The sequence below is a fragment of the Sus scrofa genome, chromosome 6, assembly GCF_000003025.6.
Source record: "Sus scrofa isolate TJ Tabasco breed Duroc chromosome 6, Sscrofa11.1, whole genome shotgun sequence".
NCBI classification, from domain to species: Eukaryota; Metazoa; Chordata; class Mammalia; order Artiodactyla; family Suidae; genus Sus; species Sus scrofa.
In genome coordinates, this window is record NC_010448.4 from 98,763,061 (window position 1) to 98,787,617 (window position 24,557).

General features: G+C 36.3%; 1 protein-coding gene across 3 annotated transcripts in view; it reads right to left on the reverse strand.

Annotated features, from left to right (window-relative positions):
* The window catches only part of ANKRD12 (ankyrin repeat domain 12), a 117,521-nt gene that overhangs the window by 65,854 nt on the left and 27,110 nt on the right, over positions 1 to 24,557 (reverse strand). For 2 of the 3 annotated variants that reach the window (XM_021096063.1, XM_021096064.1), the window contains exons 3-4: positions 11,759 to 11,906; positions 3,177 to 3,245 (exon numbers count right to left, since the gene is read on the reverse strand). In XM_021096063.1, the coding sequence (XP_020951722.1) occupies positions 3,177 to 3,245; positions 11,759 to 11,906 (217 nt within the window). The remainder of the gene's footprint in view (positions 1 to 3,176; positions 3,246 to 11,758; positions 11,907 to 24,557) is intronic. The other variant, XM_021096065.1, reaches the window with a different exon arrangement.

The following is a 24,557-nucleotide window of genomic DNA, read 5'->3' on the forward strand; positions in this document are numbered from 1 at the left end:
ATATTCTTTTGTTTTCTTAATTATCATTAATGATCCAATTAGTATAAATCCAGTTTCAGCACAGTATTTCATCTAACTTACTAAATTATTATAAAGCCCAAAAGAGGTCTTTTGGAAACGTCTATTTTTTTCTGAAAGATATACTTTCTCCTAATAATATTCTATGTGCCTCTGTCCTCAGATTTAATGAGGAATCACAATTGTTATTGTTCTAATAGTTTTCCATCTGAAAAACAAATCTTTAAATATAATGAAAGTACTTCTCACCTAAAACTCCTAAAAGTGTGAAAACTTTAAAGTGGAAAAGTTGTTTTAAGGAAAGTAAGTTCAGTAATTAGAAAAAGCAAAATAAAAAAATACTAGTATCTATCTTTAAAATATTTTCTAAAATGTTTGGAAAAATTGTTTTATTTTCTCACTTGCAAAACAATTGACTTTTGGTATTAATTGCATTTTAACAGATTTTTTTAAACTTTTTTTTGTCTTTTTAGGGCTGCACCTGTGGCATACGGACATTCCCAGGCTAGGGATTGAATTGGAGCTGCAGCCGCCAGCCTACACTACAGCCACAGCAACAGGGGATCTGAGTTGCATCTGTGACCTACACCACAGCTCACGGCAATGCCGGATCCTTCACCCACTGAGCAAGGCCAGGGAATGAACCTGCATCCTCATGGATACTAGTCAAGTTCATTACCACTGAGCCATGATGGTTATCTTTCTCTCTTTTTTCTTTGCCACACCTGCAGCATGTGGAAGTTCCCAGGCCAGGGATTGAATCTATACCACAGCAGTGACTCGAGCCACAGCGATGAAAGCATAGAAGCCTTAACCCACTAGGTCATCAGAGAACTCCCTTAACAGAATCTTTTAAAAAGAAAATGCTCTAAAGTTATATATACTCAATTTAGAGAAAAAAGTGAGATGCTTATGAATTATTAAGATTCCATGCTGTCAAATGAACAAAGATATGATTTTCACATTTAATAAACAAACTGGATATACTCCAAATAGTTAAGCAAAAATTTAAATTAGATACAGCATCTAATTTGAACTCTATTTTTTCTTTACCTCAGTCATTTGTCTGAGTTCATGCTTTATATAACATAGAAAAAAAAGGTAAGTGAACAGTAGCTGGTAGAAGACAGCTAGAGATAACTATACACCATTTTTCAAAATCATAAATCGTAGTGTGCCTTTTCAAGTTTAAAACATTCAACAAAATTTTGACTATTTGGGATCTGTCTTGTGAAGAACTTTTCATAAGTAAAAAATGATCGTATGCTATATATTTGAAAAAGTTACATTTTCAAATTTCAGTAATTGAAATTATGTATTTATTTCTTTGAATGAGATTATAATTTAAAAATTTAAACACAGGAATACTGACACGTACTCATTCAGCACAATCTACCATAAACTTGAAATTCCACTCAGTTACTTTAAGAGATTTTTAAATAAAAACCCAGGTGATTCACTTAAGATTAAATACAGACAAAAGATTTTTCTAATCCAACATACTACATTTCAAGGTTCAGAGGATCTTCATTATACATAATGAGATTTCTCAGTCTTATAATCTTGGAAATTAGTGCTTTCTTTCCAAATTTTGTCAGAATAAACAGAAAGCTCAACACTGTCACATCCCAGTTGTGTGTGTGTGTGTGTGTTTGGTCTTTTGTTTTTTTAAGGGCTGCTCTCTTGGCATATGGAGATTCCCAGGCTAGTGGTCAAATCGTAGCTATAGCTGCCAGCCCTAGCCACAGCCCCAGCAACCTCAGATCCGAGCCATGTCTGCAGCCTACACAGTTCACGGCAATGATGGATCTTTAACCTACTAAGCCAGGCCAGGGATCAAACCCGAGTCCTCATGGATCTTAGTCGGGTTGTTAACCACTGAGCCACAACGGGAACTCCCCAATTAAGTATATTAAGGAGAGATAAAAATGTTTTTCTTGGGAACTGGTTCATAAACCTATCAGTGTCTCAAAAACTAAAGAAAACAGATGTTTTCCCTCAAGGCAGTCACTGTATAAAGAATCAAACAGTGGGAGCTACAATTCAAATACAGATGAACATAATTAAATCAATTTATGTACATACTTCAATTGCGAGGAAAAACGATGCCCATTACTCTCTGGTTTTGAAATAGCTATGCAATTTCTGACAGCCGGGTGCTTGTATCTTCTGATTTCCAGCAATGACACTCTGACTGAGGACAGCTTCGTCACTACATCTCTTTTAGGTGCACCCTGGTACTTATGAGCCCCCAGTTTAGAGAAGTATACCTAGCTCTACTGTAAATGTAGATTTAACACTGCTTATAAACATACCCCTCCCCCAAATTTTGATAACTACGTATTGTTGACTTATCAGCTCAATTAGCAGCTTTCAGGATTTTAAGAATAATTTTTTGGTTCTATGTGAACCCCAGAAATTCATAAAGTAAATACAAAGTATATCAGAAACAAAAATTTTATTTCAGTTTTTATAGTTAAATGTCATGCTAAAAACTGGACACTCCGGGACTAAAGAATATTTTACATATAAAAAATTCAGAAATAAGAATACAAGTTCATTAAAAAGGAAAAATAAAGACAATCAAAAACTTAACTAGTTTCCACATACTAGAGAATACATTTCCTCTTTTATGGCATTTCTCCAGGAAACCTAATGTTTTAATATACTTTTAAATCAACATGGGCAGCAAATCGATAGACTAAAGAAGTCAACTTACACTTTTTTTTTTAAACTGCATGTGTAATAGAGTAAGAGGGCACTGTCTGCCAAAATCAGTACACGTGGTATATCCTGTGAAGGGTGTACAGCAAAGAGACGAAGGACCCCGGCACCTTCCCGCAGGGGTCACTGCATTGCACAACTCCAAGGGCAGGACTTGCGCACTTTTCTATGTGAACGGTGCCCCCAGGTTGTGTTGCACATACGGGAATGGCTGTATGCAGTAGTCCTGCTCATTAGTTCATACAGAACATGTCTCGGATATGATGTACTGGATATCTCAAAGGAAGACTAGAAAATTTCATGTCACTCAGTTCACTTATTCAACCAAAGATATCTATACACTGGTTTGAAAATAAATCATTTAGAGTACATTAATTAATTATAAATGTGACAGAAACCACTGGCTAAACAGGAGCCCCTGATAATCTAATTACCTGAGTATGTCCTGTAAGAAGATATAAGTCTCTCCCCCCAATTTTCACTTGTATGTCCTGGATCTGAATCTACAGAATGAGAAGAGACAGGAGAAAAGAAAAAAAGCATACGAAGGGAAATGCAGAATTCAACAAACCAACATTTTTCAAAAGACCACAATGATGTATCACTGTTCTCACAAAAGACTGTGTTTAAGGTAAAGCCAAAAGTACATTTAAAACACAGGTTTGGCTAATACCTAAGATTTCAGTTTCTTCAATCTTAAAGTTGAGAGAGTCAACCATGTAATTTATGATAATAGTCATCACTGATGTTGCGTATTAAAACATTATTTCTTTTGAGGATATATTTTTTAATCTTTGAATAACGATAAAAGAGACAGTACTCTATCACTTCTTTTCTGTTTAGAATTTGTCTTCAGAAAACCTGAACAGTGGACTTGCATTATCTTTTCTGTTCTATGAGTGCCAAAACTACTCAGAAGACAATAGGGCATTTTGGACTTTAGTATCATTCTAGACAGAGACCTTTCTATAATTTATACACATTTCAAACAGTATGAATTACTATACTGACCGCTCCTAAAGACTCTTAGAAAGCAGCCTAAATCAATACAAAATTTATCAGCTAAGAACATGCAATGGTGCCTAACAACAAATAAGACAAATAAGAATATGGAGAACTAACTTTTGGCAATAGAGCCAAAGCAAATATTTTTACTTGGAAACAATGTGTCATTTTAACTCAAAATAATAATATTCTGATCTTCACATTTCCAATCTATTGGCTTACACTTTTCTTTCCAGGGTGATTATTATATACATTATTCATGAGTCCAGTTAGGTATAAGTAAACAAAAGTGTTTGGAAAAAAAAATGTACAGAACAAGTAACTCCTAAACATAGTATTTGAAAAGTTTAAAGATGAGCCTAAAAGTTTAGTGATGAGAAGGCTCACTTAATTAAAAGGGAAATAATTAATAACATTTAGAGTAATTCCAGAGCAAGTGGGTAAATGTATTAAACTACAGCCTTTCAATAAACACCTATATTTCAAAATTTAACACATTAAGTTAGCAACTAAAAGAATTACACGAAAGATACTTGACATTTTATTTAAAGACAAGCAAAAATTTAAAAAGGCCTTCATAGGTTGCAAAGCAAATTGCCAACTATTAAGTTGGACCAACAAATTAAATAGATGACTGAAAGCAGATCAGATTACTGTTACAGATTAAAGAACAGGGAATAAAACAAACTTTCAATTATATTCATTAATGTAAGTACTTTAACAGTTTATCCAAACCTTCCTTTGGAAGTAATTAACCCATCCTGACCCCACACATCCTCTGGCTTTTACACCAACAAGTATGTTTATATCTGGGGAATCTGAATGTGTATTCTATAAGGATTTAATTAGGAAGCTACAAAATTAAAAGCTTCTACATTCTGTCCTTTTATTCAACCACTTCTTCCTTCAGTGCTATAACTAAGACTAGACCATAATGAAACTATTGCTATCTATGAGGTATTTGTAAAATGGTAAGTGCTAAGCAGAGCAATTCTCTCTCCCTGATATGTTCTTTGCAGCAAGGCAAGACAAGCAAAACCTGTGTTGTAAAAGCCATCTTTGGGAGTTCCTGTTGTGGCTCAGTGATTTAGGAACCAGACTAGTGTCCATGAGGATGCAGGTTCAATCCCTGGCCTTGCTCAGTAGATTAAAGATCCGGTGTTGCTGTGAGCTGTGGTGTTAAGTCGCAGATGCGGCTCAGATCCCACGGTGCTGTGGTTGTGATGCTGGCTAGTGGCTATAGCTCCAATTCGACCCCTAGCCTGGAAACTTCTACATGTCACAAGTGTGGCCCTAAAAAGCAAAAAAACAAAAAAAACCCTTTTTTTTCTTTTTAATTTTATTGAAGTATAGTTGATTTACAATGTTAATCTCTGTTGTATAGCAGAGTGACTCAGTTTTACATATATATTCTTTTCCACATTCTGGTTTATCACAGGATATTGAACAGAGTTCCCTGTGCTATACAGTAGGACCTTGTCATCCATTTGATATGTAATAGTTTGCATCTGCTAATCACTAACTCCTAGTCCTCCCCTTCCCTATCCCTTGGCAACCACAAGTCTGTTCTCTATGACTGTTTCACTTTCACAGATATATTCATTTGTGCTGTATTTTGGATTTCACACACAAGTGATATCATATAGTATTTGCCTTTTTCTCCATCTTTTTTTTTATTGAAGTAAATTTACAATGTTGTGCTGATTTCAGGTGTACAGCAAAGTGATTCAGTTATATATATATTTTTTCAGATTATTTTCCATTACAGATTGTTACAAGATATTGAATATAGTTCTCTGTGCTGTACAGTATATCTCTGTTGTAAAAAGCTGTATTTTAAAGTAAATGTTCTGTTGTGGGTTGTGAGAGAATTAAAAATTATCAAGAATGATTTTAAAAGTGTGCATATTGTATATGTTAGAAAATTCTTATAATATCAGGGGTAAGGGATGAAATAATCTTCATGAAAATCACCAAAAGATGACTATCCTTATTTAGCAAATCACTGGTTTTACCTGCTACTTTAACACAGTTACCAGAAAAACTATATTTGTTTCTTTAAAAAAAAAAAGTTTCCCTCTCTAAATTTGCTTGAATCATTAAGTTGAAGGTAAAACCTTTAATGGCATATAAAGCCCCAGGAAAGTAGAACTTTTAAGGGCTGGGTGGCAGAGATTTAGTTTAAAACATGTGAACATACTCCACAACTGCAGCTATGGACTTTGGGAATAGATCATACTCTGACTCCTTGCATCTTCTACCACGTAATAATTCACAGTATAACAAAAATACAACCTGCAAAAATGCTCTTATGGCATTACTCATAACAAAATAATTGTAAATTTAGTTTGGGGCCAAGAAGAGACTCACTTATGTGTAGCCTCAAGATACATGGTTCAGTACTTTTGTGTTAAGGGGTTGTGGCTTTCCCTTAGATGACATTAGACCAGGAAAGGAAATAAGTATGATTTTATGACAGAAAGTGCAGGAATAAAGTTATCCTAGGTAAAAACAATAACTATTAAAGATAACAGCAGTTACCAGTATTAATTACTACGCTAAAAATTTTACATACAGTATCAGTATTATACATTTCCTACTAAATATTCGTTCTCCCATTCTTTCAGGAATATTTCAATTTTGATCAGAGTGACAACATGCCCAGCTAAAAAAAGTATTTGATTTTTCAGACTCCTGTGCAACTTGGGGAGCCTAACCAGAGAGATGCAGACAGAAGTTTCTAGAGAGGTTATTTCATGAGTAAAAAGGCAAAGTCTCACTGGGAGAAAGATATTTTGTTTGCGGTCCTTCCTCTACTACTTTCTGCCCAGGAAGGATATCCTGTGACAAAGAGGCAAAACGCTTAAGGACAAAGCCTATGCATGAGCAAAGGGTGGCAGAGCAGAAAGATAAGAAGAGCCCAGGCCCTGATGGCATGGTGTATCAACCCTGGACCACCTAGGCCTGGTCTTACTGCACTAGATGAAAAAGTCCCTATCTAACAGAGTGTTAGTTTTCTGTTTTAACAAATGTATCACAAACTGATTTTACACATTATGTTACTTAAAGGTCACAATTTTCTGAGGTTGGTATTACCTGCACTTTCATAGATGAGAAAACTGTGGCTTATGATGAAAACACATTTGGCCAGGGCTAGCAGAGGGCTCAACACTGGTCTGTCAGACTCCAAGGTCTCTGATAATGAACATGCTATGAGTTCCCTCTGTTACAATTACAATATCTGATTCTGTCAAGATTCTAGACTAGGAAAGATTGAAAGTAAAAGCTAAAAATAAGCGATAAAGCAAGCTGATGTAGTAGTGTAAGAAATAATTTGTCTTCTAGACAAGTAGTTGCTTCCATAAGCTCAGCGAGTTATTGTATACACTGGCCTTAAATTTCATCAGACAAAATTTATGGGAATTCTCTAACAGGATAGGACAACGTGGGATAGATACAGGAATGATATAAGTAGATAAACTAGAGATTTGTAGACATGAATAGTATTATGATACAGCTATAAGAACTCACTGGCATGACTTCAAATTGTGTTGTAATTTCCCCCCAAATTTTATCTGTTTAGCCAAGCATTACTTTTCTGAAAAGTCGTATTAAAAAAAAAATAGTAAATATTAAATAATTGAGAATTTATAAAGTTTAAGACACTCAAGGATGTCTCAAAATGAGGAAGAATGACTCATTCAGTTGATGGCATTACTGCTGATTTTAAGGACCACTGAACCTTCCTTGAACAATATGAATGTCTTAAAAAAAAAAGACTGCTGGAGCTCCCATTATGGTTCAGCGGTAACAAACCCGACTAGTTTCCATGAGGATGCAGGTTCAACCCCTGGCCTCGCTCAGTGGATCTGGCGTTGCCATGAGCTGTGGTGTAGGTCTCAGACATAGCTCAGGTCCCGTATTGCTGTGGCTGTGGTGCAGATCAGCAACTGCAGCTCTGGTTTGACCCCAAGCCTGGGAACCTCCATATGTCACAGGTGTCGCCCTGAAAAGCAAAACAAACAAATAAAAAACAAAGAATAAAGTAACAAGCCATCCCAAATCCTGGAAATAAAATGTTAACATCTCATGAGCATCATGCAAAGCATCCTTCTAAACATACATAAAGAAAGAGGAACTAGTAGAAAGGGAGAGAAATCAATTTATGTAATAATAAGAAAATATATATACGCACCATCTTTAAACAAAAATCTGTAAGATTAATTTTAGTTTAATCCAACATAAGAAAAGAAACTAAAGGAATTGCTCCTTCTCTTTAAGGGATATCACATACTAAAATATGAACATGTACACATACATATAAACATACAGGTAAAAATTTTTAAACAGAAAGATTAAAAATTTTAAGTAGTAAATTTTTGGCCATGCCTGTAGCATGTGGAAGTTCCCAGGCCAGGGATTAAATCTGCGCCACAGCAGCGACCTGAGCTGATGTAATAACAATGCTAGATTCTTAATCTGCTGCACCACAAAGGAACTCCCAAGTAGTAATTTAAAAAAAAAAATTTCAGTTTTAGACAATATTAGTTAATCTCTGCTATGAGAGATGATGAGTTTAGTAGCACTATTAGCATTTTCTCCGCCCCCCACTCCCTGTTCTTTTATTTTTCACTAAATCAGGTTTATAGTATTTACATTTTTGTTCAGGAACCCATAATAAACCCAGTAGGTTTAGGCTTAATTCTACAATGAAACAGTCTTTATATTTAAACAATCTGATCTTTCTGTATGTGTGTTAATGTTAACATATGTCCTATGTGCATATGCATACAGATAAATGTAGAGAATATAATGCAAACAGTACATATCATTTCATAACCTATTTTTTCACTTTGTATTATTTTTTCACTTCACATCTTTCCATACTGTGTATTCTTCTACAATGCTATTTTCAAGGGTAAAAGATCACATTTCTTCATTGGATTTAGCATAATTTAACAAATCCTATTTTACTTGACACTATTTTCCTGGATTTTTTTTTTTTTTTTGGCTATTATAAAGAAAGCTGATAAACTCAGTTGAAGATAATTTTATCTCCCATCAATAATTATTTATATGGAATAAATGCCAAAAGAAAGAATAAGTCAGATGTTGTTATATCTACCTTCGGTAAGGTATTTCCATAATTTAGACCAACTAAAAGAGAGATCCTATTTCAAACCAGTAACCATGTTGTACGATTTAAGCCAATCACAATTTTGTCAATTGTTATAAATTGTATTTCTCTGAATACTGTCAATAAAATTTTTCATATATTTCTTTGCCAATTGTAATTGCTTTTCTGAACTACCTGCTTGTATATTTTGTCTATTCTCCCATTTATTTTTATCTTCTCATTTAAGAGAATGTTAATTACTAATTATATTAAGATAAAGATTGTCACATATGTTATAAATATTTCTCCCATCTATACTTACTCTTTATAGTTTCAGCAATAAACTATTAAAAAAAGATCAATGTCAAACATGGGGTTGTGTACTATAATTAACTTTCATTTGGAAAATATCAGTTAATGGTACTCTGGATTCTACCTTATTTTTAAAATTATGCAAATAAGACAACTTATAAATAAGACATTTTGCCTTAGGCCTGATGAAATGCTTCTTTTTCTGTTTTTTCTTTTAAGGGCCACACTTGTGGCATATGAAAGTTCCCAGGCTAGGGGCCGAATGGGAGCTGCAGCTGCTGGCCTATACCACGGCCTAAGCAATGTGGAATCTGAGCCACATCTGCAACCTATGCTGCAGCTTGCAGTAAAACACTGGATCCTTAACCCACTAAAGGAGGCCAGGGATTGAACCTACATCTTCATGAATACTAGTTGGGTTCTTAATCTGCTAAGCCACAATGGGAACTCCAGGAAATGCTTCTTAACGCTTTGGTTCTGTATATATCTGTGTGTGTGGGAAAATTAAAGCCTTCATCTGTTATTTAGTAAAATTTATAAATTCAGCCTACCAAAAATATAGATATGTTTTAAGCCATCAAAATCTCATTTAATATTAGCACGTAATCTTTTCAAAAGAAAAATAAGAGTTTATGAAACAGCCTTAGAGACAGCTACAACTTCCCACTAAATTCAAATAGTGCAAAGACTGTAGCAGGGGAAAAGCATATAATCCAGTTAATAAAATACAAATTAGATTATCTTTATTCAGTGCCTAAAGTCCATGTCTAAGTCTTTATTTTACACTAAAAAAAAGATAAATAACCCACGTGATCTCATAACAAAGGTTTTATGGGAAGTGTATTATTCTGAAATCTTATATATTTCTAAATATTTAACATTCTTTGAATTTTTCTAAGTTCCTTCCTCAAACTACTAGTAGGAATATCACTGTTTTGGAAATCAAAACTTGGTTAATGTACGTACTCTAAAAATGACTAGCAAAAGGACTTTCAAAGAAGTATGAGAAAAGTTAAATTGTGTATATGTGAAGGCACATAACACCTTCTTAGCTAAATGGCCTAGTAATAAATAGATGGAGAACAATACTCATAGGAAGGGTCAGGCTTCAAAAAAAAAGATGTTTAGAAGTTCCCGTTGTGGCACAGCAGAAATGAATCCAACTAGGAACCATGAGGTTTCAGTTCGATCCCTGGCCTCTCTCAGTGGGTTGAGGATCCGGCATTGCCGTGAGCTGTGGTGCAGGTTGCAGACGCAGCTCAGATCCCGCGTTGCTGTGGCTGTTGCATAGGCCAGCAGCTGTGGCTCCAATTAGACTCCTAGCCTAGGAGCCTCCATATGCCATGGGTGTGGCCTTAAAAAAAACACCCAAAAACAAAACCTTTTCAAGGTTTAAAAATGTCATGAGTGTTTAAGAAAAATTTCTAGTTTATGCTAAGAGAGACAGCAGGATACACAAAAGGAAGCCTACCTATTCAAATTAAGTATTTTCTAAAGCTTTATTAGCACAAAACACTTCAAAAGTCTTGAGGGTGTTTTCACAGATTCTGGAGTCAAGATGACTAAGATGGCTAGAAAGATAAAAGTAGGGTAGGCTCTCTGTACATAAACTTAGAATATAAACATTGACTTCCTATGAATGGAGAAGATAAAACATTAAGAACAGCTCATTATTAATATTTTGTTGAGGAGATAAAACAATTATGATAAGCATATAAACAAACATTCAAGTTTATATTAGTTTCAAGAATTGATTAATGCAGGGCTAAACTACAACCTGGGCATTTATCTGATAGTGGTTATATGGTTCTAATCTATTATGAATAACTAGGATTGACTAATGTCAAGTATCATTCCTGAATATACGCAAGAGTTTTGAGAAAAAAGTACTTAGGCAGCCTCAATATTTTTCTTTTGTTGGCAGGGACATATTTCTGATTCACTTCTAAATCTAAAATGCCTAAAGTGGAGTTCCCGTCATGGCTCAGTGGAAACAAATCTGACTAGCATCCATGAGGATGCAGGTTCGATCCCCGGCCTTGCTCGGTGGGTTAAGGATCTGGCATTGCTATGAGCCGTGGTGTAGGTTGCAGACGTGGCTCAGATCTAGTGTGGCTGTGGCATAGACCAGGAGCTACAGCTCTGATTCGACCCCTACCCTGGGAACCTCCATATGCCACAGGTGCGGCCCTAAAAAGTACAACAACAACAACAAAAAAGTCTAAACTTCTATTTTTTTGGTGGGCGTAACAATTTGTCCACAAAAACTCAACAACTTTTTCTCAAATCTATAATACTCCATATCACTGAGTAAATTTTCATCACTGAAATGCTTCCCAAGAAAGTCAAGTTCTGAAAATGGCAAGAGATCTGTAGTAGACATTGAAACTAACAGAAAAAAGCAAACTGTTTTTATTGATGATAAAATTCACATTTGGGTGAGGAATATATGAATTTCTGCCCCAAGATGATAAACCTGAAATACCAATATTTCTCTATAAAATGGAGTGCAAGAGGAATATTAAGGAAAATCAGAGTAAAAGAATGATTAAGATTTTACCACAAAACAACAACTTATCTTACCAGTGTCTGAATCTCGTTCTTCATTTCTTGATGGGCTGATAGTAAAAGGAAGTTTACGTTTCATGGATGATTTCTCTTTCATCTCCTTGCCCACATCGCTTCGATCAATTTTTGGAGTTTTGCTATAGGATGCGATCTTGTCTTTACTCTATTAAAAAAATCAAATATGAATTAAGATTATAACAATTTAACTGAGTAATAAGGTATTAAAAAATACTTTATGGAGTTCGCTGGTAGCCTGACAGTTAAGGATTTGGTATTGTCACTGCTGAGTCTTAGGTTTGATCCCTGGCCTGGAAACGCTGCATGCCACAGGCCAGCAAAAAAAAAAACAAACAAACAAAAAAAAAACCCACAAAAAAACAAAAAAACCCACAAAACTTTATGAAGGAAATTTTCAAACATATATTCATACAAGTAAAAGGGTATTATAAACCATTGTCCTCAACATCAAGACCCATTTTTAACAACTGTAACATTTTTTTCTACTTAGTTCATATTCCCTTTTACTTAATAATATAATTTAAAAATAACAATAAAACAACATATCTTGAATATAACAGAACTCTATGTCTAAGACGTTATTACCAATAAATAAATAAATCTGAAAAACTGATCCTAATTTAGGATGAATTAAGCAGATTGTGTTTTATTAATACCACGGGCCCATTCACTTAGATTAAATATCTTACCCTCAAGGTCTACAGCAACTACCAAAATCACTCTTATAATCCAATATCCAAACTGATACAGCACATCTAACTGGGCTATGACCTCCTTTGGAAAAACATGTTAGATACTAAGAACTAAATCACACCACTTCAGCAGGTGAGCTTAAAAACTATGATAATAAGGAAGTTCCCTTGTGGTGCAGCAGATTAAGGATCCTGCATTGCCACAGTTGTGGTGCGGGTTGCAACTGCAGCGCAGATTCGATCCCTGGCCTGCAAATTTCCATATACCTTGAGAGAAACCAAAAAAATAGCAAGACTGATATTGTAGGGGAAAAAAACTATGATAATAGGATTATCGTAATTATAGAAGCAAATAAGAATTAGACTCAGACTGCAGAATACATTAGCTTTCAATTCAAGACAAGAAAATAAAGGAAAGAAGACTGGGAAGAAGGGGCATAAAAAATATAATGCTGAATTTTTTTTTTTTTTTTTTTTTTTTGTCTTTTTGCTATTTCTTGGGCCGCTCCCACGGCATATGGAGGTTCCCAGGCTAGGGGTCCAATCGGAGCTGTAGTCTCCCGCCTACGCCAGAGCCACAGCAACGCGGGATTCGAGCCGTGTCTGCAACCTACACCGCAGCTCACGGCAACACCGGATCGTTAACCCACTGAGCAAGGGCAGGGACCGAACCTGCAACCTCATGGTTCCTAGTCGGATTCGTTAACCACTGCGCCACGACGGGAACTCTTGAATTTTTTTTTTTAAGTAGAATTTATCAACCAAAAGGTGATTCAAAAGAGCATTTCTTGTAAAACTCTTAGTGAGTCTAATCATGAAAATAAGAAAAAACAAACAAACAAACAAAAGGTTGGGATTGAGACCCAAGTAGAATTCCAGACAGGTATTAAAAAAATTACAAAAGAATATGATACATTTTTTTTTCTTGGCCACCCCCTGGCATGTGTTAAGTTTCCAGGCCAGGTACTGAACCAGATCCACATCAGTGAAAATGCTAGATCCTTAACCGCTAGGCCACCAAGGAACTCCCACTATATTCATTTTAATATTAAAAATTTGAGGCCTGGAAAAAATGGATTATTTTCTCATAAAACATGCATTACTAAACATTGGCTTATGAAGGAAACAGAAAACCTGAACAGAGCAATGTTTACAGAAGACAATAAAACCACAGCTAAAGATTTTGTCTAAAAAGGGTACCTATCCCAGAATATCCTACAAGAGATTTTTAATAAAAAAAAAAAAAACCCTCAGGGAACAGATAGTTCTCATTTCATATAAGCAATACTACAACATGAAAATAAGATTAGAATTCATTTTACAAGTGGAAAATAAAACACCAAGGAAGAGTACAAGGTAGAAATTAGAGACTAAATGGCTTATGAAATAAACAAAAAAATAAACTGTCCAATGAAATTTAGTATTCTAGAAAGACAGACCCCCACCCCCCAAAAAAAGAAAGGCATTCCTGTTGTGGCGTAATAATGATCCCGACTAGTATCCATGAGGACATGGGCTCAAGCCCTGGCCTTGCTCAGTGGGTTGGGATCCAGCATTGCTGTGGTTGTGGCATAGGCTGGCAGCTAGAGCTCAGATTCGATCCCTAGACTGGGAACCTCCATATGCTGCGGATGCAGCCCTAAAAAGACCAAAAAAAAAAAGGAAAGATAATATTATTATCATAATCAAGCAGGGTTCATTCAAACCATATAAAAATAGTTCATTATAAGAAAACCTCAAGACAATTCAGTTTATCAAAAGATTTTTTTAAAAAATCACATCTTAATAGGTGACAATGAAGTCTGAATAGATCTGGAGTTCCCGTTGTGGCGTAGCAGAAATGAATCTGACTAGGAACCATGAGGTTTCGGGTTCATCCCTAGCCTTGCTCAGTGGGTTAAGGATCTGGCATTGCTGTGGCTCTGGCACAGGCCAGCAGCAACAGCTCCAATTAGACCCCTAGCCTGGGAACCTCCATCTGCCACAGGTGCAGCCCTAAAAACACACAAAAAAAACCCTGAATAGATCCTACAGTCATTCTTGATCAAATTACAAAGAAAATATAACTTTTATATCTTAAGTGATAAAGATTACTGAAGAATAGAAGCCTCATATTATTTACTTCCCAGCTCTAAAGGAAAATCCTCTTGAGCTGTTTTTTTTCACTTCTGGTAATGAAATGGAGCTCTCATGGGCATGTCTTCTGCTTATAAGGTTGTTTTAAAACGTTGATTTTTATTACTATTCCAGTATGGTGAGGCTAACAGATCAGAAGACCATCGCCTCTGAGAAGACTGTTACTCACAGGTCCCAAAAAGAGGGGGCATGCCAGGCAAGCACCAAAAGCACCAAGAGAAAAGAAATGAGAGCCAAAGTTTTTATTTATTGTGGTTCCCACAGGAAGAAAAAGGAAAGGCAGAGGAAGCAGGTTTAGGATTGGCTATTCTGAATAATGTCAGCGGTCTCTGTTTCTCTAGTTTTCTGGTATCTGGCTCTGAGAATGATTCTTTTTTTTTTTTTTTTTTTTTTTTTTTTAAATTGTTGTTGTTGCTATTTCTTGGGCCGCTCCCGCGGCATATGGAGGTTCCCAGGCTAGGGGTCGAATTGGAGCTGTAGCCACCAGCCTACGCCAGAGCCACAGCAACTCGGGATCCGAGCCGCGTCTGCAACCTACACCACAGCTCACAGCAACGCCGGATCGTTAACCCACTGAGCAAGGGCAGGGACCGAACCTGCAACCTCATGGTTCCTAGTCGGATTCGTTAACCATTGCGCCACGACGGGAACTCCCCTGAGAATGATTCTTAAGGCAGAGGGATAGTGGCCCTGAGTGTGAGAGCTAGATAAAGCTGGTGGTTGGGAAAGGATTCTGGATTGATTGGTTTGCATATGAAAGATATGGTCACAAACGAATTGTTTACTCTCTGGTAACTGCCTAGCTCTTGGGAGGGGCAGTCTCTGCAGAGTTAGCAGACCTCAGATATCAAAGCATCAGAAATAAAAAGTCATAATTAATAAAAAGGTTAACCAACAAACATCTAGAGAGTTGCCTTAAAAATACTAATTTTCATTATTAACAAAAGAATCTAAGAAAAACATTAAAATAGCCTTTCTTCTTTGCAGCTATGTAAGTAAAGATTCTTGTCGTGGCATACAACAAGTCAAAAAAAAAATTTGTAGGAGTCCCCGTTGTGGCACAGTGGAAAGGAATCCAACTAGCAACCATGAGGTTCGATCCCTGGCCTCCTCATTCAGTGGGTTAAGGATCCAGCGTTGCCGTGAGCTGTGGTTTAGGTCACAGATGCAGCTTTAGATCTGGCGTTGCTGTGGCTGTGCTGTAGGCTGGCGGCCACAGCTCTGATTTGACCCCTAGCCTGGGAACCTCCATATGCCTCAGGGGTGGCCCTGAAAAGTGAAAAAAACCAAAGAAACCAATTTGTTAATATGTTAAATGAAAAATGTTCACAAGAATGTATCTTCTCCTGTGTAATACAGTGATTAGTGAACATTCCTGACTGCTACCAACTTACTCCATTCTCTGTGAAATAAAATTGTCATTGAAAGTGTTACTCGAAGTATTTTTGTGAGAATCTCAATGCTTTAAAAATTATTTTCAGATATGGGGAAAGTTATTTTCAAAGGCAAGACTTCTGATTGTCTTGAAATTTGTATACTATCAAATGGTATAAATAGTCAAGAGAAAATCACTGGAACATTCTTCTTTCATATCCATGACATAGTAAGCCTAACCGGAGTTCTTGTCATGGTGCAGTGGAAATGAATCTGACTAGTATCCGTGAGGATCAAGGTTCGATCCCTGGCCTTGCTCAGTGGGCCAGGGATCTGGCATTGCTGTGTGCTGCAGTGTAGGCTGCTGATGCGGCTCAGATCTGGTGTTGCTGTGGTGTAGGCCAGCAGCTGCAGCTCCAATTCAATCCCTAGCCTGGGAACCTCAATATGCTGTGGATGTGCCCCCCCCCCCCGCCAAAAAAAGCAACCCCCCAAAACCCTATTTATTTTAAAATGTTAAAATATTTTTCATTTATATTAATAGTTTTTCTTTCAGTAACCTACAATAGCTACCATATATAGTAATGAAAACATTAATGGCAAGACAAGAACAACCTTCTATCACTGCTGATACGAAACAATGTGCTGGTAGCCTTTACCAGCTCAGTAAAATAAATTAAAAAAGGTAAAAATTCACCTAGAATAAAAAAGAAAATTTTAAAAAATATATAAAACTCTTAAAGGGTATAAACTGAAATGTTAATGGCTATCTGTGGATAATAACATTACAGGTGTTTTGGAGACAATTCTCCATGGCTCTCTTGCATTTCTGTGCATCCTGCAAGCAGAAGCACTAAATCCCTTTTTTTCTGGACTATCTTTTCATGGATATCTGTATAAAGAGTAGTCTTAGAAAACAGAGACAGTGGTTCCCTCTGGAGCAAAGGGTCAATCAGATCTGCCCAACATTCAGTAAAATAAGTAATTTCTCCCTGTATGGCAAAGATTGGATAGATTTACTGCCTATTATAAAAGATAAGGTTCCTCTACAGTAATAAAATCCACTGTAACTGTAGTTTTCAGCTGGCCTTCTTGGAATCCCTTTGTGGGAAAGAGGGCTCAGGGTCCAGGCACAAATACTGATACATGGCCACAGCTGTTGTTATGAAAAGAAAAAAAAAACCTTTCCTTTATAACTGATCCAGGAGTCTCTTCTGCCAGAATCCATCCAGAAACTAGCTGCAAGTAGGGTAGGATAAAATCTCAGATCCTCCCTCATGGTTTTTGACATGGAAATTTCTTTGTTCATAATTCTTAAATAAGTTTTCTAATTTTGCTACATGGAACATGTATTGCATTCATTTCTTGAAAAATAAAAGAAAAAATTTTGATTATCATGTGGATAGGAGATAATGAAGGTCTGAATTATATTGATGAGGAAAAGGACAGGAGAGACTTATTTAGAAAGGTAAGTAATGAACCTCCACGCTCTCACATTTTAATGAATTTAACCTGGATTTTAGATTTTCCAAAAAGGTTTTAAGATTATCTTTTGCAAATTATAAACACTAACTTATAGCTAAAAACTTCAGTGGAAAATTTTCTTAATTAAAACCAATGAGGAGAGAAATCCCACATGTTAGCAGTGACAGAATAAAATATTTGAAGGATTCTGAGTAGACACATTTTTTTTTTTTTTTTTGCTTTTTACAGCCATACCTGCAGCATATGGAAGTTTCCAGACTAAGGGTCGAATGGGAGCTGCAACTGCCTGCCTACGCCACAGCAACACAGGATCCAAGACTTATGTGCAACTACACCACAGTTCATGGCAATACCAGATCCTTGACCCAATGAGCAAGGTCAGGGATTGAACCCTCATCCTCACGGATACAAGTCGAGTTCATTACCACTAAGCCACGACGGAAATTCCCTTGAGTAGACCCTTTTGATGAACCCCTCCTACTGTGATACTTAATGAGGTAATGAATACATTTTTATATAAAAGCATATTACGGTACAATGTGATCATTATTTAAAATTATGGTCTATTTAAATGCACTTAAGAAATTAAATTTTGGTTCAGATTATTTTTTAATTTAGAAACTCTAACAGCAATGTCTACATCATATGAAACTGTAAATAAGGTCCCTATTTACATAAAGAAACACCTATAAATTCATTTCTGAAAATTTTGTGGACAAAAAACTCAGCAGAAGCTAGAGGCTGGCTTCAAGGCCAATCACTGCCTAAAGAGAAAATCCTAAGAATATGCTTTGCAAACAATTAAGTGAATAAGACAGTCATTCTGTCTTCTCTCCTCTCCTCCAATTTAATTTTGTCTTAAGAAGCAGCAGTAACATGGTCTATAGGCAAGAAATTTGGAATGGAAATTATGGCCCTTCCTCTATTAAGGTGCAAATAAGCAGTCAAATACCTATTTGAAATGGAAGAAAACTACTTCTAATAACAGCATATGATGCCGAGCTGCTTGGAAATTTCAAAGTACAGCAGTAAGCACCAAGCATACTGCCTCAGAAGAGCTTTGGACCCCTACCCTTGAAATCTTGAAAAAAACATTAAATGAATAAAATGAGACCAAAAACAGTTAAATATATCCCTCCAATAAACCAAATGTTTTAATAAATAAGGAATTTAACAGTCTGTAGTTTTCCTATTTATTTTATATATAAATCTAATGATGAAAAAGTGTTCTTGACTTATCTAATCATTGTTCTGAGTAGAAATACACTAGTAAAAAGTGTTTGCTTTTTGCTTGCCTCTAACTTTTAAGAAATCACACTTTTGTGAATACAGTGCTCAGGACTACTGCATATTCAGTGGCAATCCTCAAAAAATAATACAAAGTACCCAGAAGAAACAAAGTTTCAACAACTTCAGCCTTATAAATTTAAATGCAGAAACACAATGTAATTTCACAAATGTAACCTTCATTGTATTTTAACATTGAGAAATAGAAGTTCTAATTCTTTCCACAAATTTAGCATTGTATTCTGTCCCAACAACTCCATTGAAATTATCTTTACCAAGGTCACACTGTAAGGTGTATCTACTGACAAAATCCAATGGCCTTGTCTTTCCTTTGGCATTTGGCAAAGAGACTCCTTCGCCACTTTCTTCCCCAGGGTAATGTCTCCTGCTTCTCTCTGTCCTCTCCCTACACCTAAGATATCTGAATTCCTCAGGGTACACTCCCTTCCATTCTTGCCCCACTCTCTTTGGGAGACATCTCATAGCCATAGATCAGTTTTCCACAAATCCTCATATATTCATTTCCAGTTTAGCTGTTGTGAACTCCAGAGTCATCTAACTGCCTACTGGTACTTCTTTATTTTATTTTTTTTATTTTTATTTTTATTTTTAGGACCACACTTAAGGCATATAGAAGTTGATTCGAAGATACAGCTGCCCCGCCTATGGCGACAGCCACAGCAACATGGGATCTAAGCTGCATCCATGACCTAAGCCAGAGCTTGCACCAACACCGGATCCTTAACCCACTGAACAAGGCCAGGAATCGAACCCACATCCTCATAGATACTAGTCAGGTTCTTACCCCACTGAGCCACAACGGGAACTCCTGATACTTCTACTTGGATGTTCTGAGGCCAATTTAATTCAACAAGTGCAAAGCAAACATTCTTCTCAAACAACCTTTTCCTTGTCCTGACTGCTCTCTCAAGGAATCATCCAATCAACCTCAGGGTGGACCCAGACTACTTTTTCTACATACACAAATAAGCTTAATTAATTCAATGTCTTAGATCTGCCAACTTCTCTCCATGCTCACAGTGACTGTCCACATTGTCTTCTGCTTGGAATTTTAAATAATACTCTTAACTGGTCTCTGCTATGGCCCTTCCCTTGTGGCTCACTGGCCAAAGAATAAATTTCAAGATATTTAGCAAGACACAAGGTCACAATGAAATGGCCTTGTCTAATGTTCATTTCCTATCCTCCATCCTTCACAGGCTACATCCAATATTGTATTCACTACTTTAAAAGAGTCTTGTCTTTTTCACATCTCCTTCTTAGATTACCCTTTAATTCCATTTTCCTGCTGGTCCATACTTACTTATCCTTGAGAATCTAGCTTAAGAAGCCCTAGGAACGATTGCTCGTACACTCAAATATTTTCATTAGTGTGCTTCTTAGTACAGAAATCCACAAAGTATGGTCCCTGAGACCATTTCTGGGGACCTGCAAGGTCAGATATGCTCACAATAACACTAAGATGTTAGTGAATCTCTCTCTTTCATTCTTTAAAGAATGTGTATTTGAGTGTTCTAGAGACCATGTGGCAAGTATCCAAATTTACAGACTTAATAAAGAATTTAGCTATCTTCTGTTAAGCCATGCATTAAAGATACATGCAAAACCAATCTCTCTGATCCTGTCTTAGAATATATAGTTAACATGTAACTGTTTTACTGGTTTTTAAACCAACTGATAAACATTTAAAATTTTTGTTTCAATTTTTTATTTTGTAAATTTCAGTAAACACCATCACATATATAAAGCCTGTAAGTCTCCTCAGTTATGCTGAAGAGTATTAAGAGGTCCTGAGATCAAAACATTTCAGACACAGGTAGATCAACTAGTTAAGAATCTTAACCACTTGTTTTATTCCAAGGGTCACAGAATCCCAAATAAGGTTTAATGGATAAGATGAATAAAATTAATGAAACCACTCTTTTTAAGGTTTGGCACATTAAACTACATTTGGGGAAACTTCTGTCTATAGTGGAATGAAGATACTAGCAACTTATCTCTCCCCACCCCAAAGCAACTATAATCCAGGACAAAATTGTCAAAAAACAATTTTGACAATTTTCAAAGGCTCTAGAAATTTCAAGGCTCTAGAAATTGAACTAAAGCAAACAAAAAACTGAGAAGCATTTTCATCAAGAAAAACTGCTGAACTCTGCATAAGAAGAGTGAGTGTCTTTGTCATTCTTGCCTGGGGTTGTTCTCACTCCCTGGCTAACACTTAGTTTGTATGAAATGGTTCCGGAGTGGGGCGTGCAGTGAAAACCTGCATCTTTGCTGTGGAAGAGTTGACTTGAATCGATAAAGCAGGCCAAAAACTCACCACCCAGTCACAATGTTGATAAATACACCAAACCTGGTATGAAACGAATGGAGGGGGGAAAAACAACATAGTTCTATTAGCCTTTGCTATGGTCTTACTGTGGGGGAGCAGCAGCCAGTAGATAGGCCAGAAATTTAACAGGGAGACTGCAGAAATTAGAGCCATAGGAGCGCTGACAAAGAAGCCATATGTGGGGAAGAACTGAGAAAGGCTAAGCTCTGCACACACTCCTTAGTGACTGGGAGACTGCACATGCACGGAGGTCCAAGAGGGTCCAAGATCTCCACACCATCCTTAGTTGACTAGGAGGCTGCACACAAGAGAGAAGACCTGAGTGAGCCTGACAGAAAGTAAACCCTAGGGCAGATCTGAAAAATGCCTGAATAGAGAGTGTCCGTCATGGCTCAGCAGAAACGAATCTGACTAGTATCCATGAGGATGCAGGTTTGATTCCCTGGCCTCGCTCAGTGGGTTAAGGATTCAGTGGTGCTGTGAGCTATAGTGTAGGTAGCAGATGCAGTTCAGATCTGGTGTGGCTGTGGCTGTCTTGTATAGGCTAGCAACTACAGCTCTGAATTGACTCCTAGCCTGGAAACCTCCAAATGCCACAGGTGTGGACATAAAAGACCAAAAAAAATGCCTGAACACTGAACACCTCAACACACATGCAAAACTATCAGTGCAAGTCTTAGTGGCTCATGGTGTTTGAGCACAACCTCTGACCAAACCAATCAGTGGCTGCTAACTGATACATGCAGACATGGGGCAACTCCTAGGAAGACTGGGGGGAAAAAAAAAAAAAGGACACTACTGGTTGTGACAAAGTGACAAAACTACAAATAAACACCTGCCATTTTATTAAAAACAAAAAAAATAGCAACAATTATAACTCTTAGGTGGGAAATAATGAGAATCCAGAGTTGCTATTAATATATGACCTAAAGTGTCCAGTTTTCAATAAAAATTAAGACAGACGGAAAAGCAAGGAAAAAAGAATTCATAGACATTTCTCTGAGTGGGCCAAGATAATCAGATTTAGCAAAGACTTTAAATTAAAAAGGAAAAAAAACAATGTTTAAAGAATTAAAGTATGACAACAATGACTTATCACATAGAAAATATAACTCAAGAAAAGTTACAAGGAGAGCCAAATGGAAAATACTGGATTTGAAAAGTAGAGTGACTAAAAATGTATTAGGCAATGTTCGACAGCAAATGTGAGGTGGACCAAAAGAAAAAGGATGGAAGGAAAGAAAAAGAAAAGTCAGTAAATTAAATACCCCAAGTTTCATGAAAACCATTAATCTACAGATTTAATAAACTCAAGATAGAAAACTATACATAGAACTACCATATGACCCAGCAATCCCACTCCTGGGCATATATCCGGACAAAATTTTCCTTGAAAAAAACATATGAACCCATATGTTCATTGCAGCACTATTCACAATAGCCAAGACATGAAAACATCCTAAATGCCCATCAACAGATGATTGGATTAGGAAGATGTGGTATATATACACAATGGAATACTATTCAGCCATAAAAAGAACAAAATAATGCCATTTGCAGCAACATGGATGGAATCAGAGATTCTCATACTAAGTGAAGTAAGTCAGAAAGACAAATACAATATGATATCACTTATATCTGGAATCTAATATACGGCACAAACGAACCTTTTCACAGAAAAGAAAATCATGGACATGGTGAACTGACTTCTGGTTGCCAACGGGGAGAGGGAGGGAGTGGGATGGACTGGGAGTTTGGGGTTAATAGATGCAAACTATTGCCTTTGGAATGGATAAGCAATGAGATCCTGCTGTACAGAACTGGGAACTGTATCTAGTCACTTACGATGGCACATGATAATGTGAGAAAAAAATGATGTATACATGTATGTGTAACTAGGTCACCTTGCTATATAGTAGAAAATTGACAGAACACTGTAAACTAGCTATAATGGAAAAAATAAAAAAATCATAAAATAAGAAAAAAGACAAACTAACTCAACAAACCTTAGGTGTGATCATCACAAAGGGATCCTAAGCACATCACAGTCAAATTGTTTAAGTACAAGATAGAAAACAGAACGGGAAAAAAAAAAATCACAATTAACAGCTGACTTCTCATTGGAAACACTTAAAACAAGAAAGAAGTAGGATGACAATCTACTAAAAGGAGAAAGGTCAAATAAAAATTCTTGCTGCAAGTGTGGCCCTAAAAAGCAAAAAAAAAAAAAAAAAAAAAAAAAATCTATAGCTGGAGTTCCCATTCTGGTGCAATAGGATTGGCATCTCTGCAGTGTTGGGATGCAGGTTCAATCCCCAACCCAGCACAGTGTGTTAAGGATCTGGAGCTGCTACAGCTGCAGCAGAGGTCACAACTCTGGCCTGGGAATTCCAAATGCCGCAGGACGGCCAAAGAAAGGAAAAAACAAAGAATTCTATAGCAAAATAAAGGTAAACAGTCACAAATGATCACATATAGTATAACTTCATTTATATTAAATATCTAAAACAAGCAAATCCATAGAGACAGAAAGTACATTTAGTGGCTATCTAGGGCTATGGAGTTTGGGAAGAGAATGGGGAGTGACTACAAATGGGTACACAGGGTTTCTTTTTCAGGTGAAAATGTTCTAAAAGTGACAGAACAACTCTGTAAATATACTAAAAATTACTGAATTACACATTTTAAATGAGTAAACTGGTATGTGAATTATATCTCAAGAAAGCTGGCAAAATCAAGATATTCCTAAATCAATGGAGACTGAGAAAAATCACTGCTGAAGATGTCGTACAGTAAATACTATGAAATTTTTTTTAGCCACACCCACAGCATGCATAAATTCCAGAGCCAGGGATTAAACTAGTGCCACAGCAGTGACTTGAGCCACAGCAGTGACAATGCTGGATCCTTAACCCACTGAGCCACCAGGGAACTCTTTTTTTTTTTTTGAAATTCTTGTAGACTTTTAAGGAAATGACACCAGACCAGAAACGTGAATTCATAGGAAGAAATTAAGAGCACCAAAATTGGAAAGTTAGTAGGTAAAAACCAATAACTGTATAAATACACATACATATTTCTCTTTAAAAAAATAAGACTACATAAAATAATAATTATAACACTATTGTTGGGTTAATAACAAATGTAGAGGTGATATATTACATAGGCAACACAGAGGAAGGGAAGGAAATGGAGCTATACTGGAATAAAGATGCTACATTTTACTGGAATTAATTCAATATTAAACTGTAGTAATTAGCATGCACATTATAATCCCTAAATCAACATTTTAAGAATATAATTCAAGAAAGTAGTTTTTAAAAATCAGAAATTTAAATAGCACACTGAAAAATATACTTCAAAAAAGCAACAAAGATGGCAGAGAAAAAAGAGCAAATGGCAGATATAAATCCAATCTTATCAATAATTACATTAAATGTGAGTGGATTAAACACTGCAGAAAGGAGAC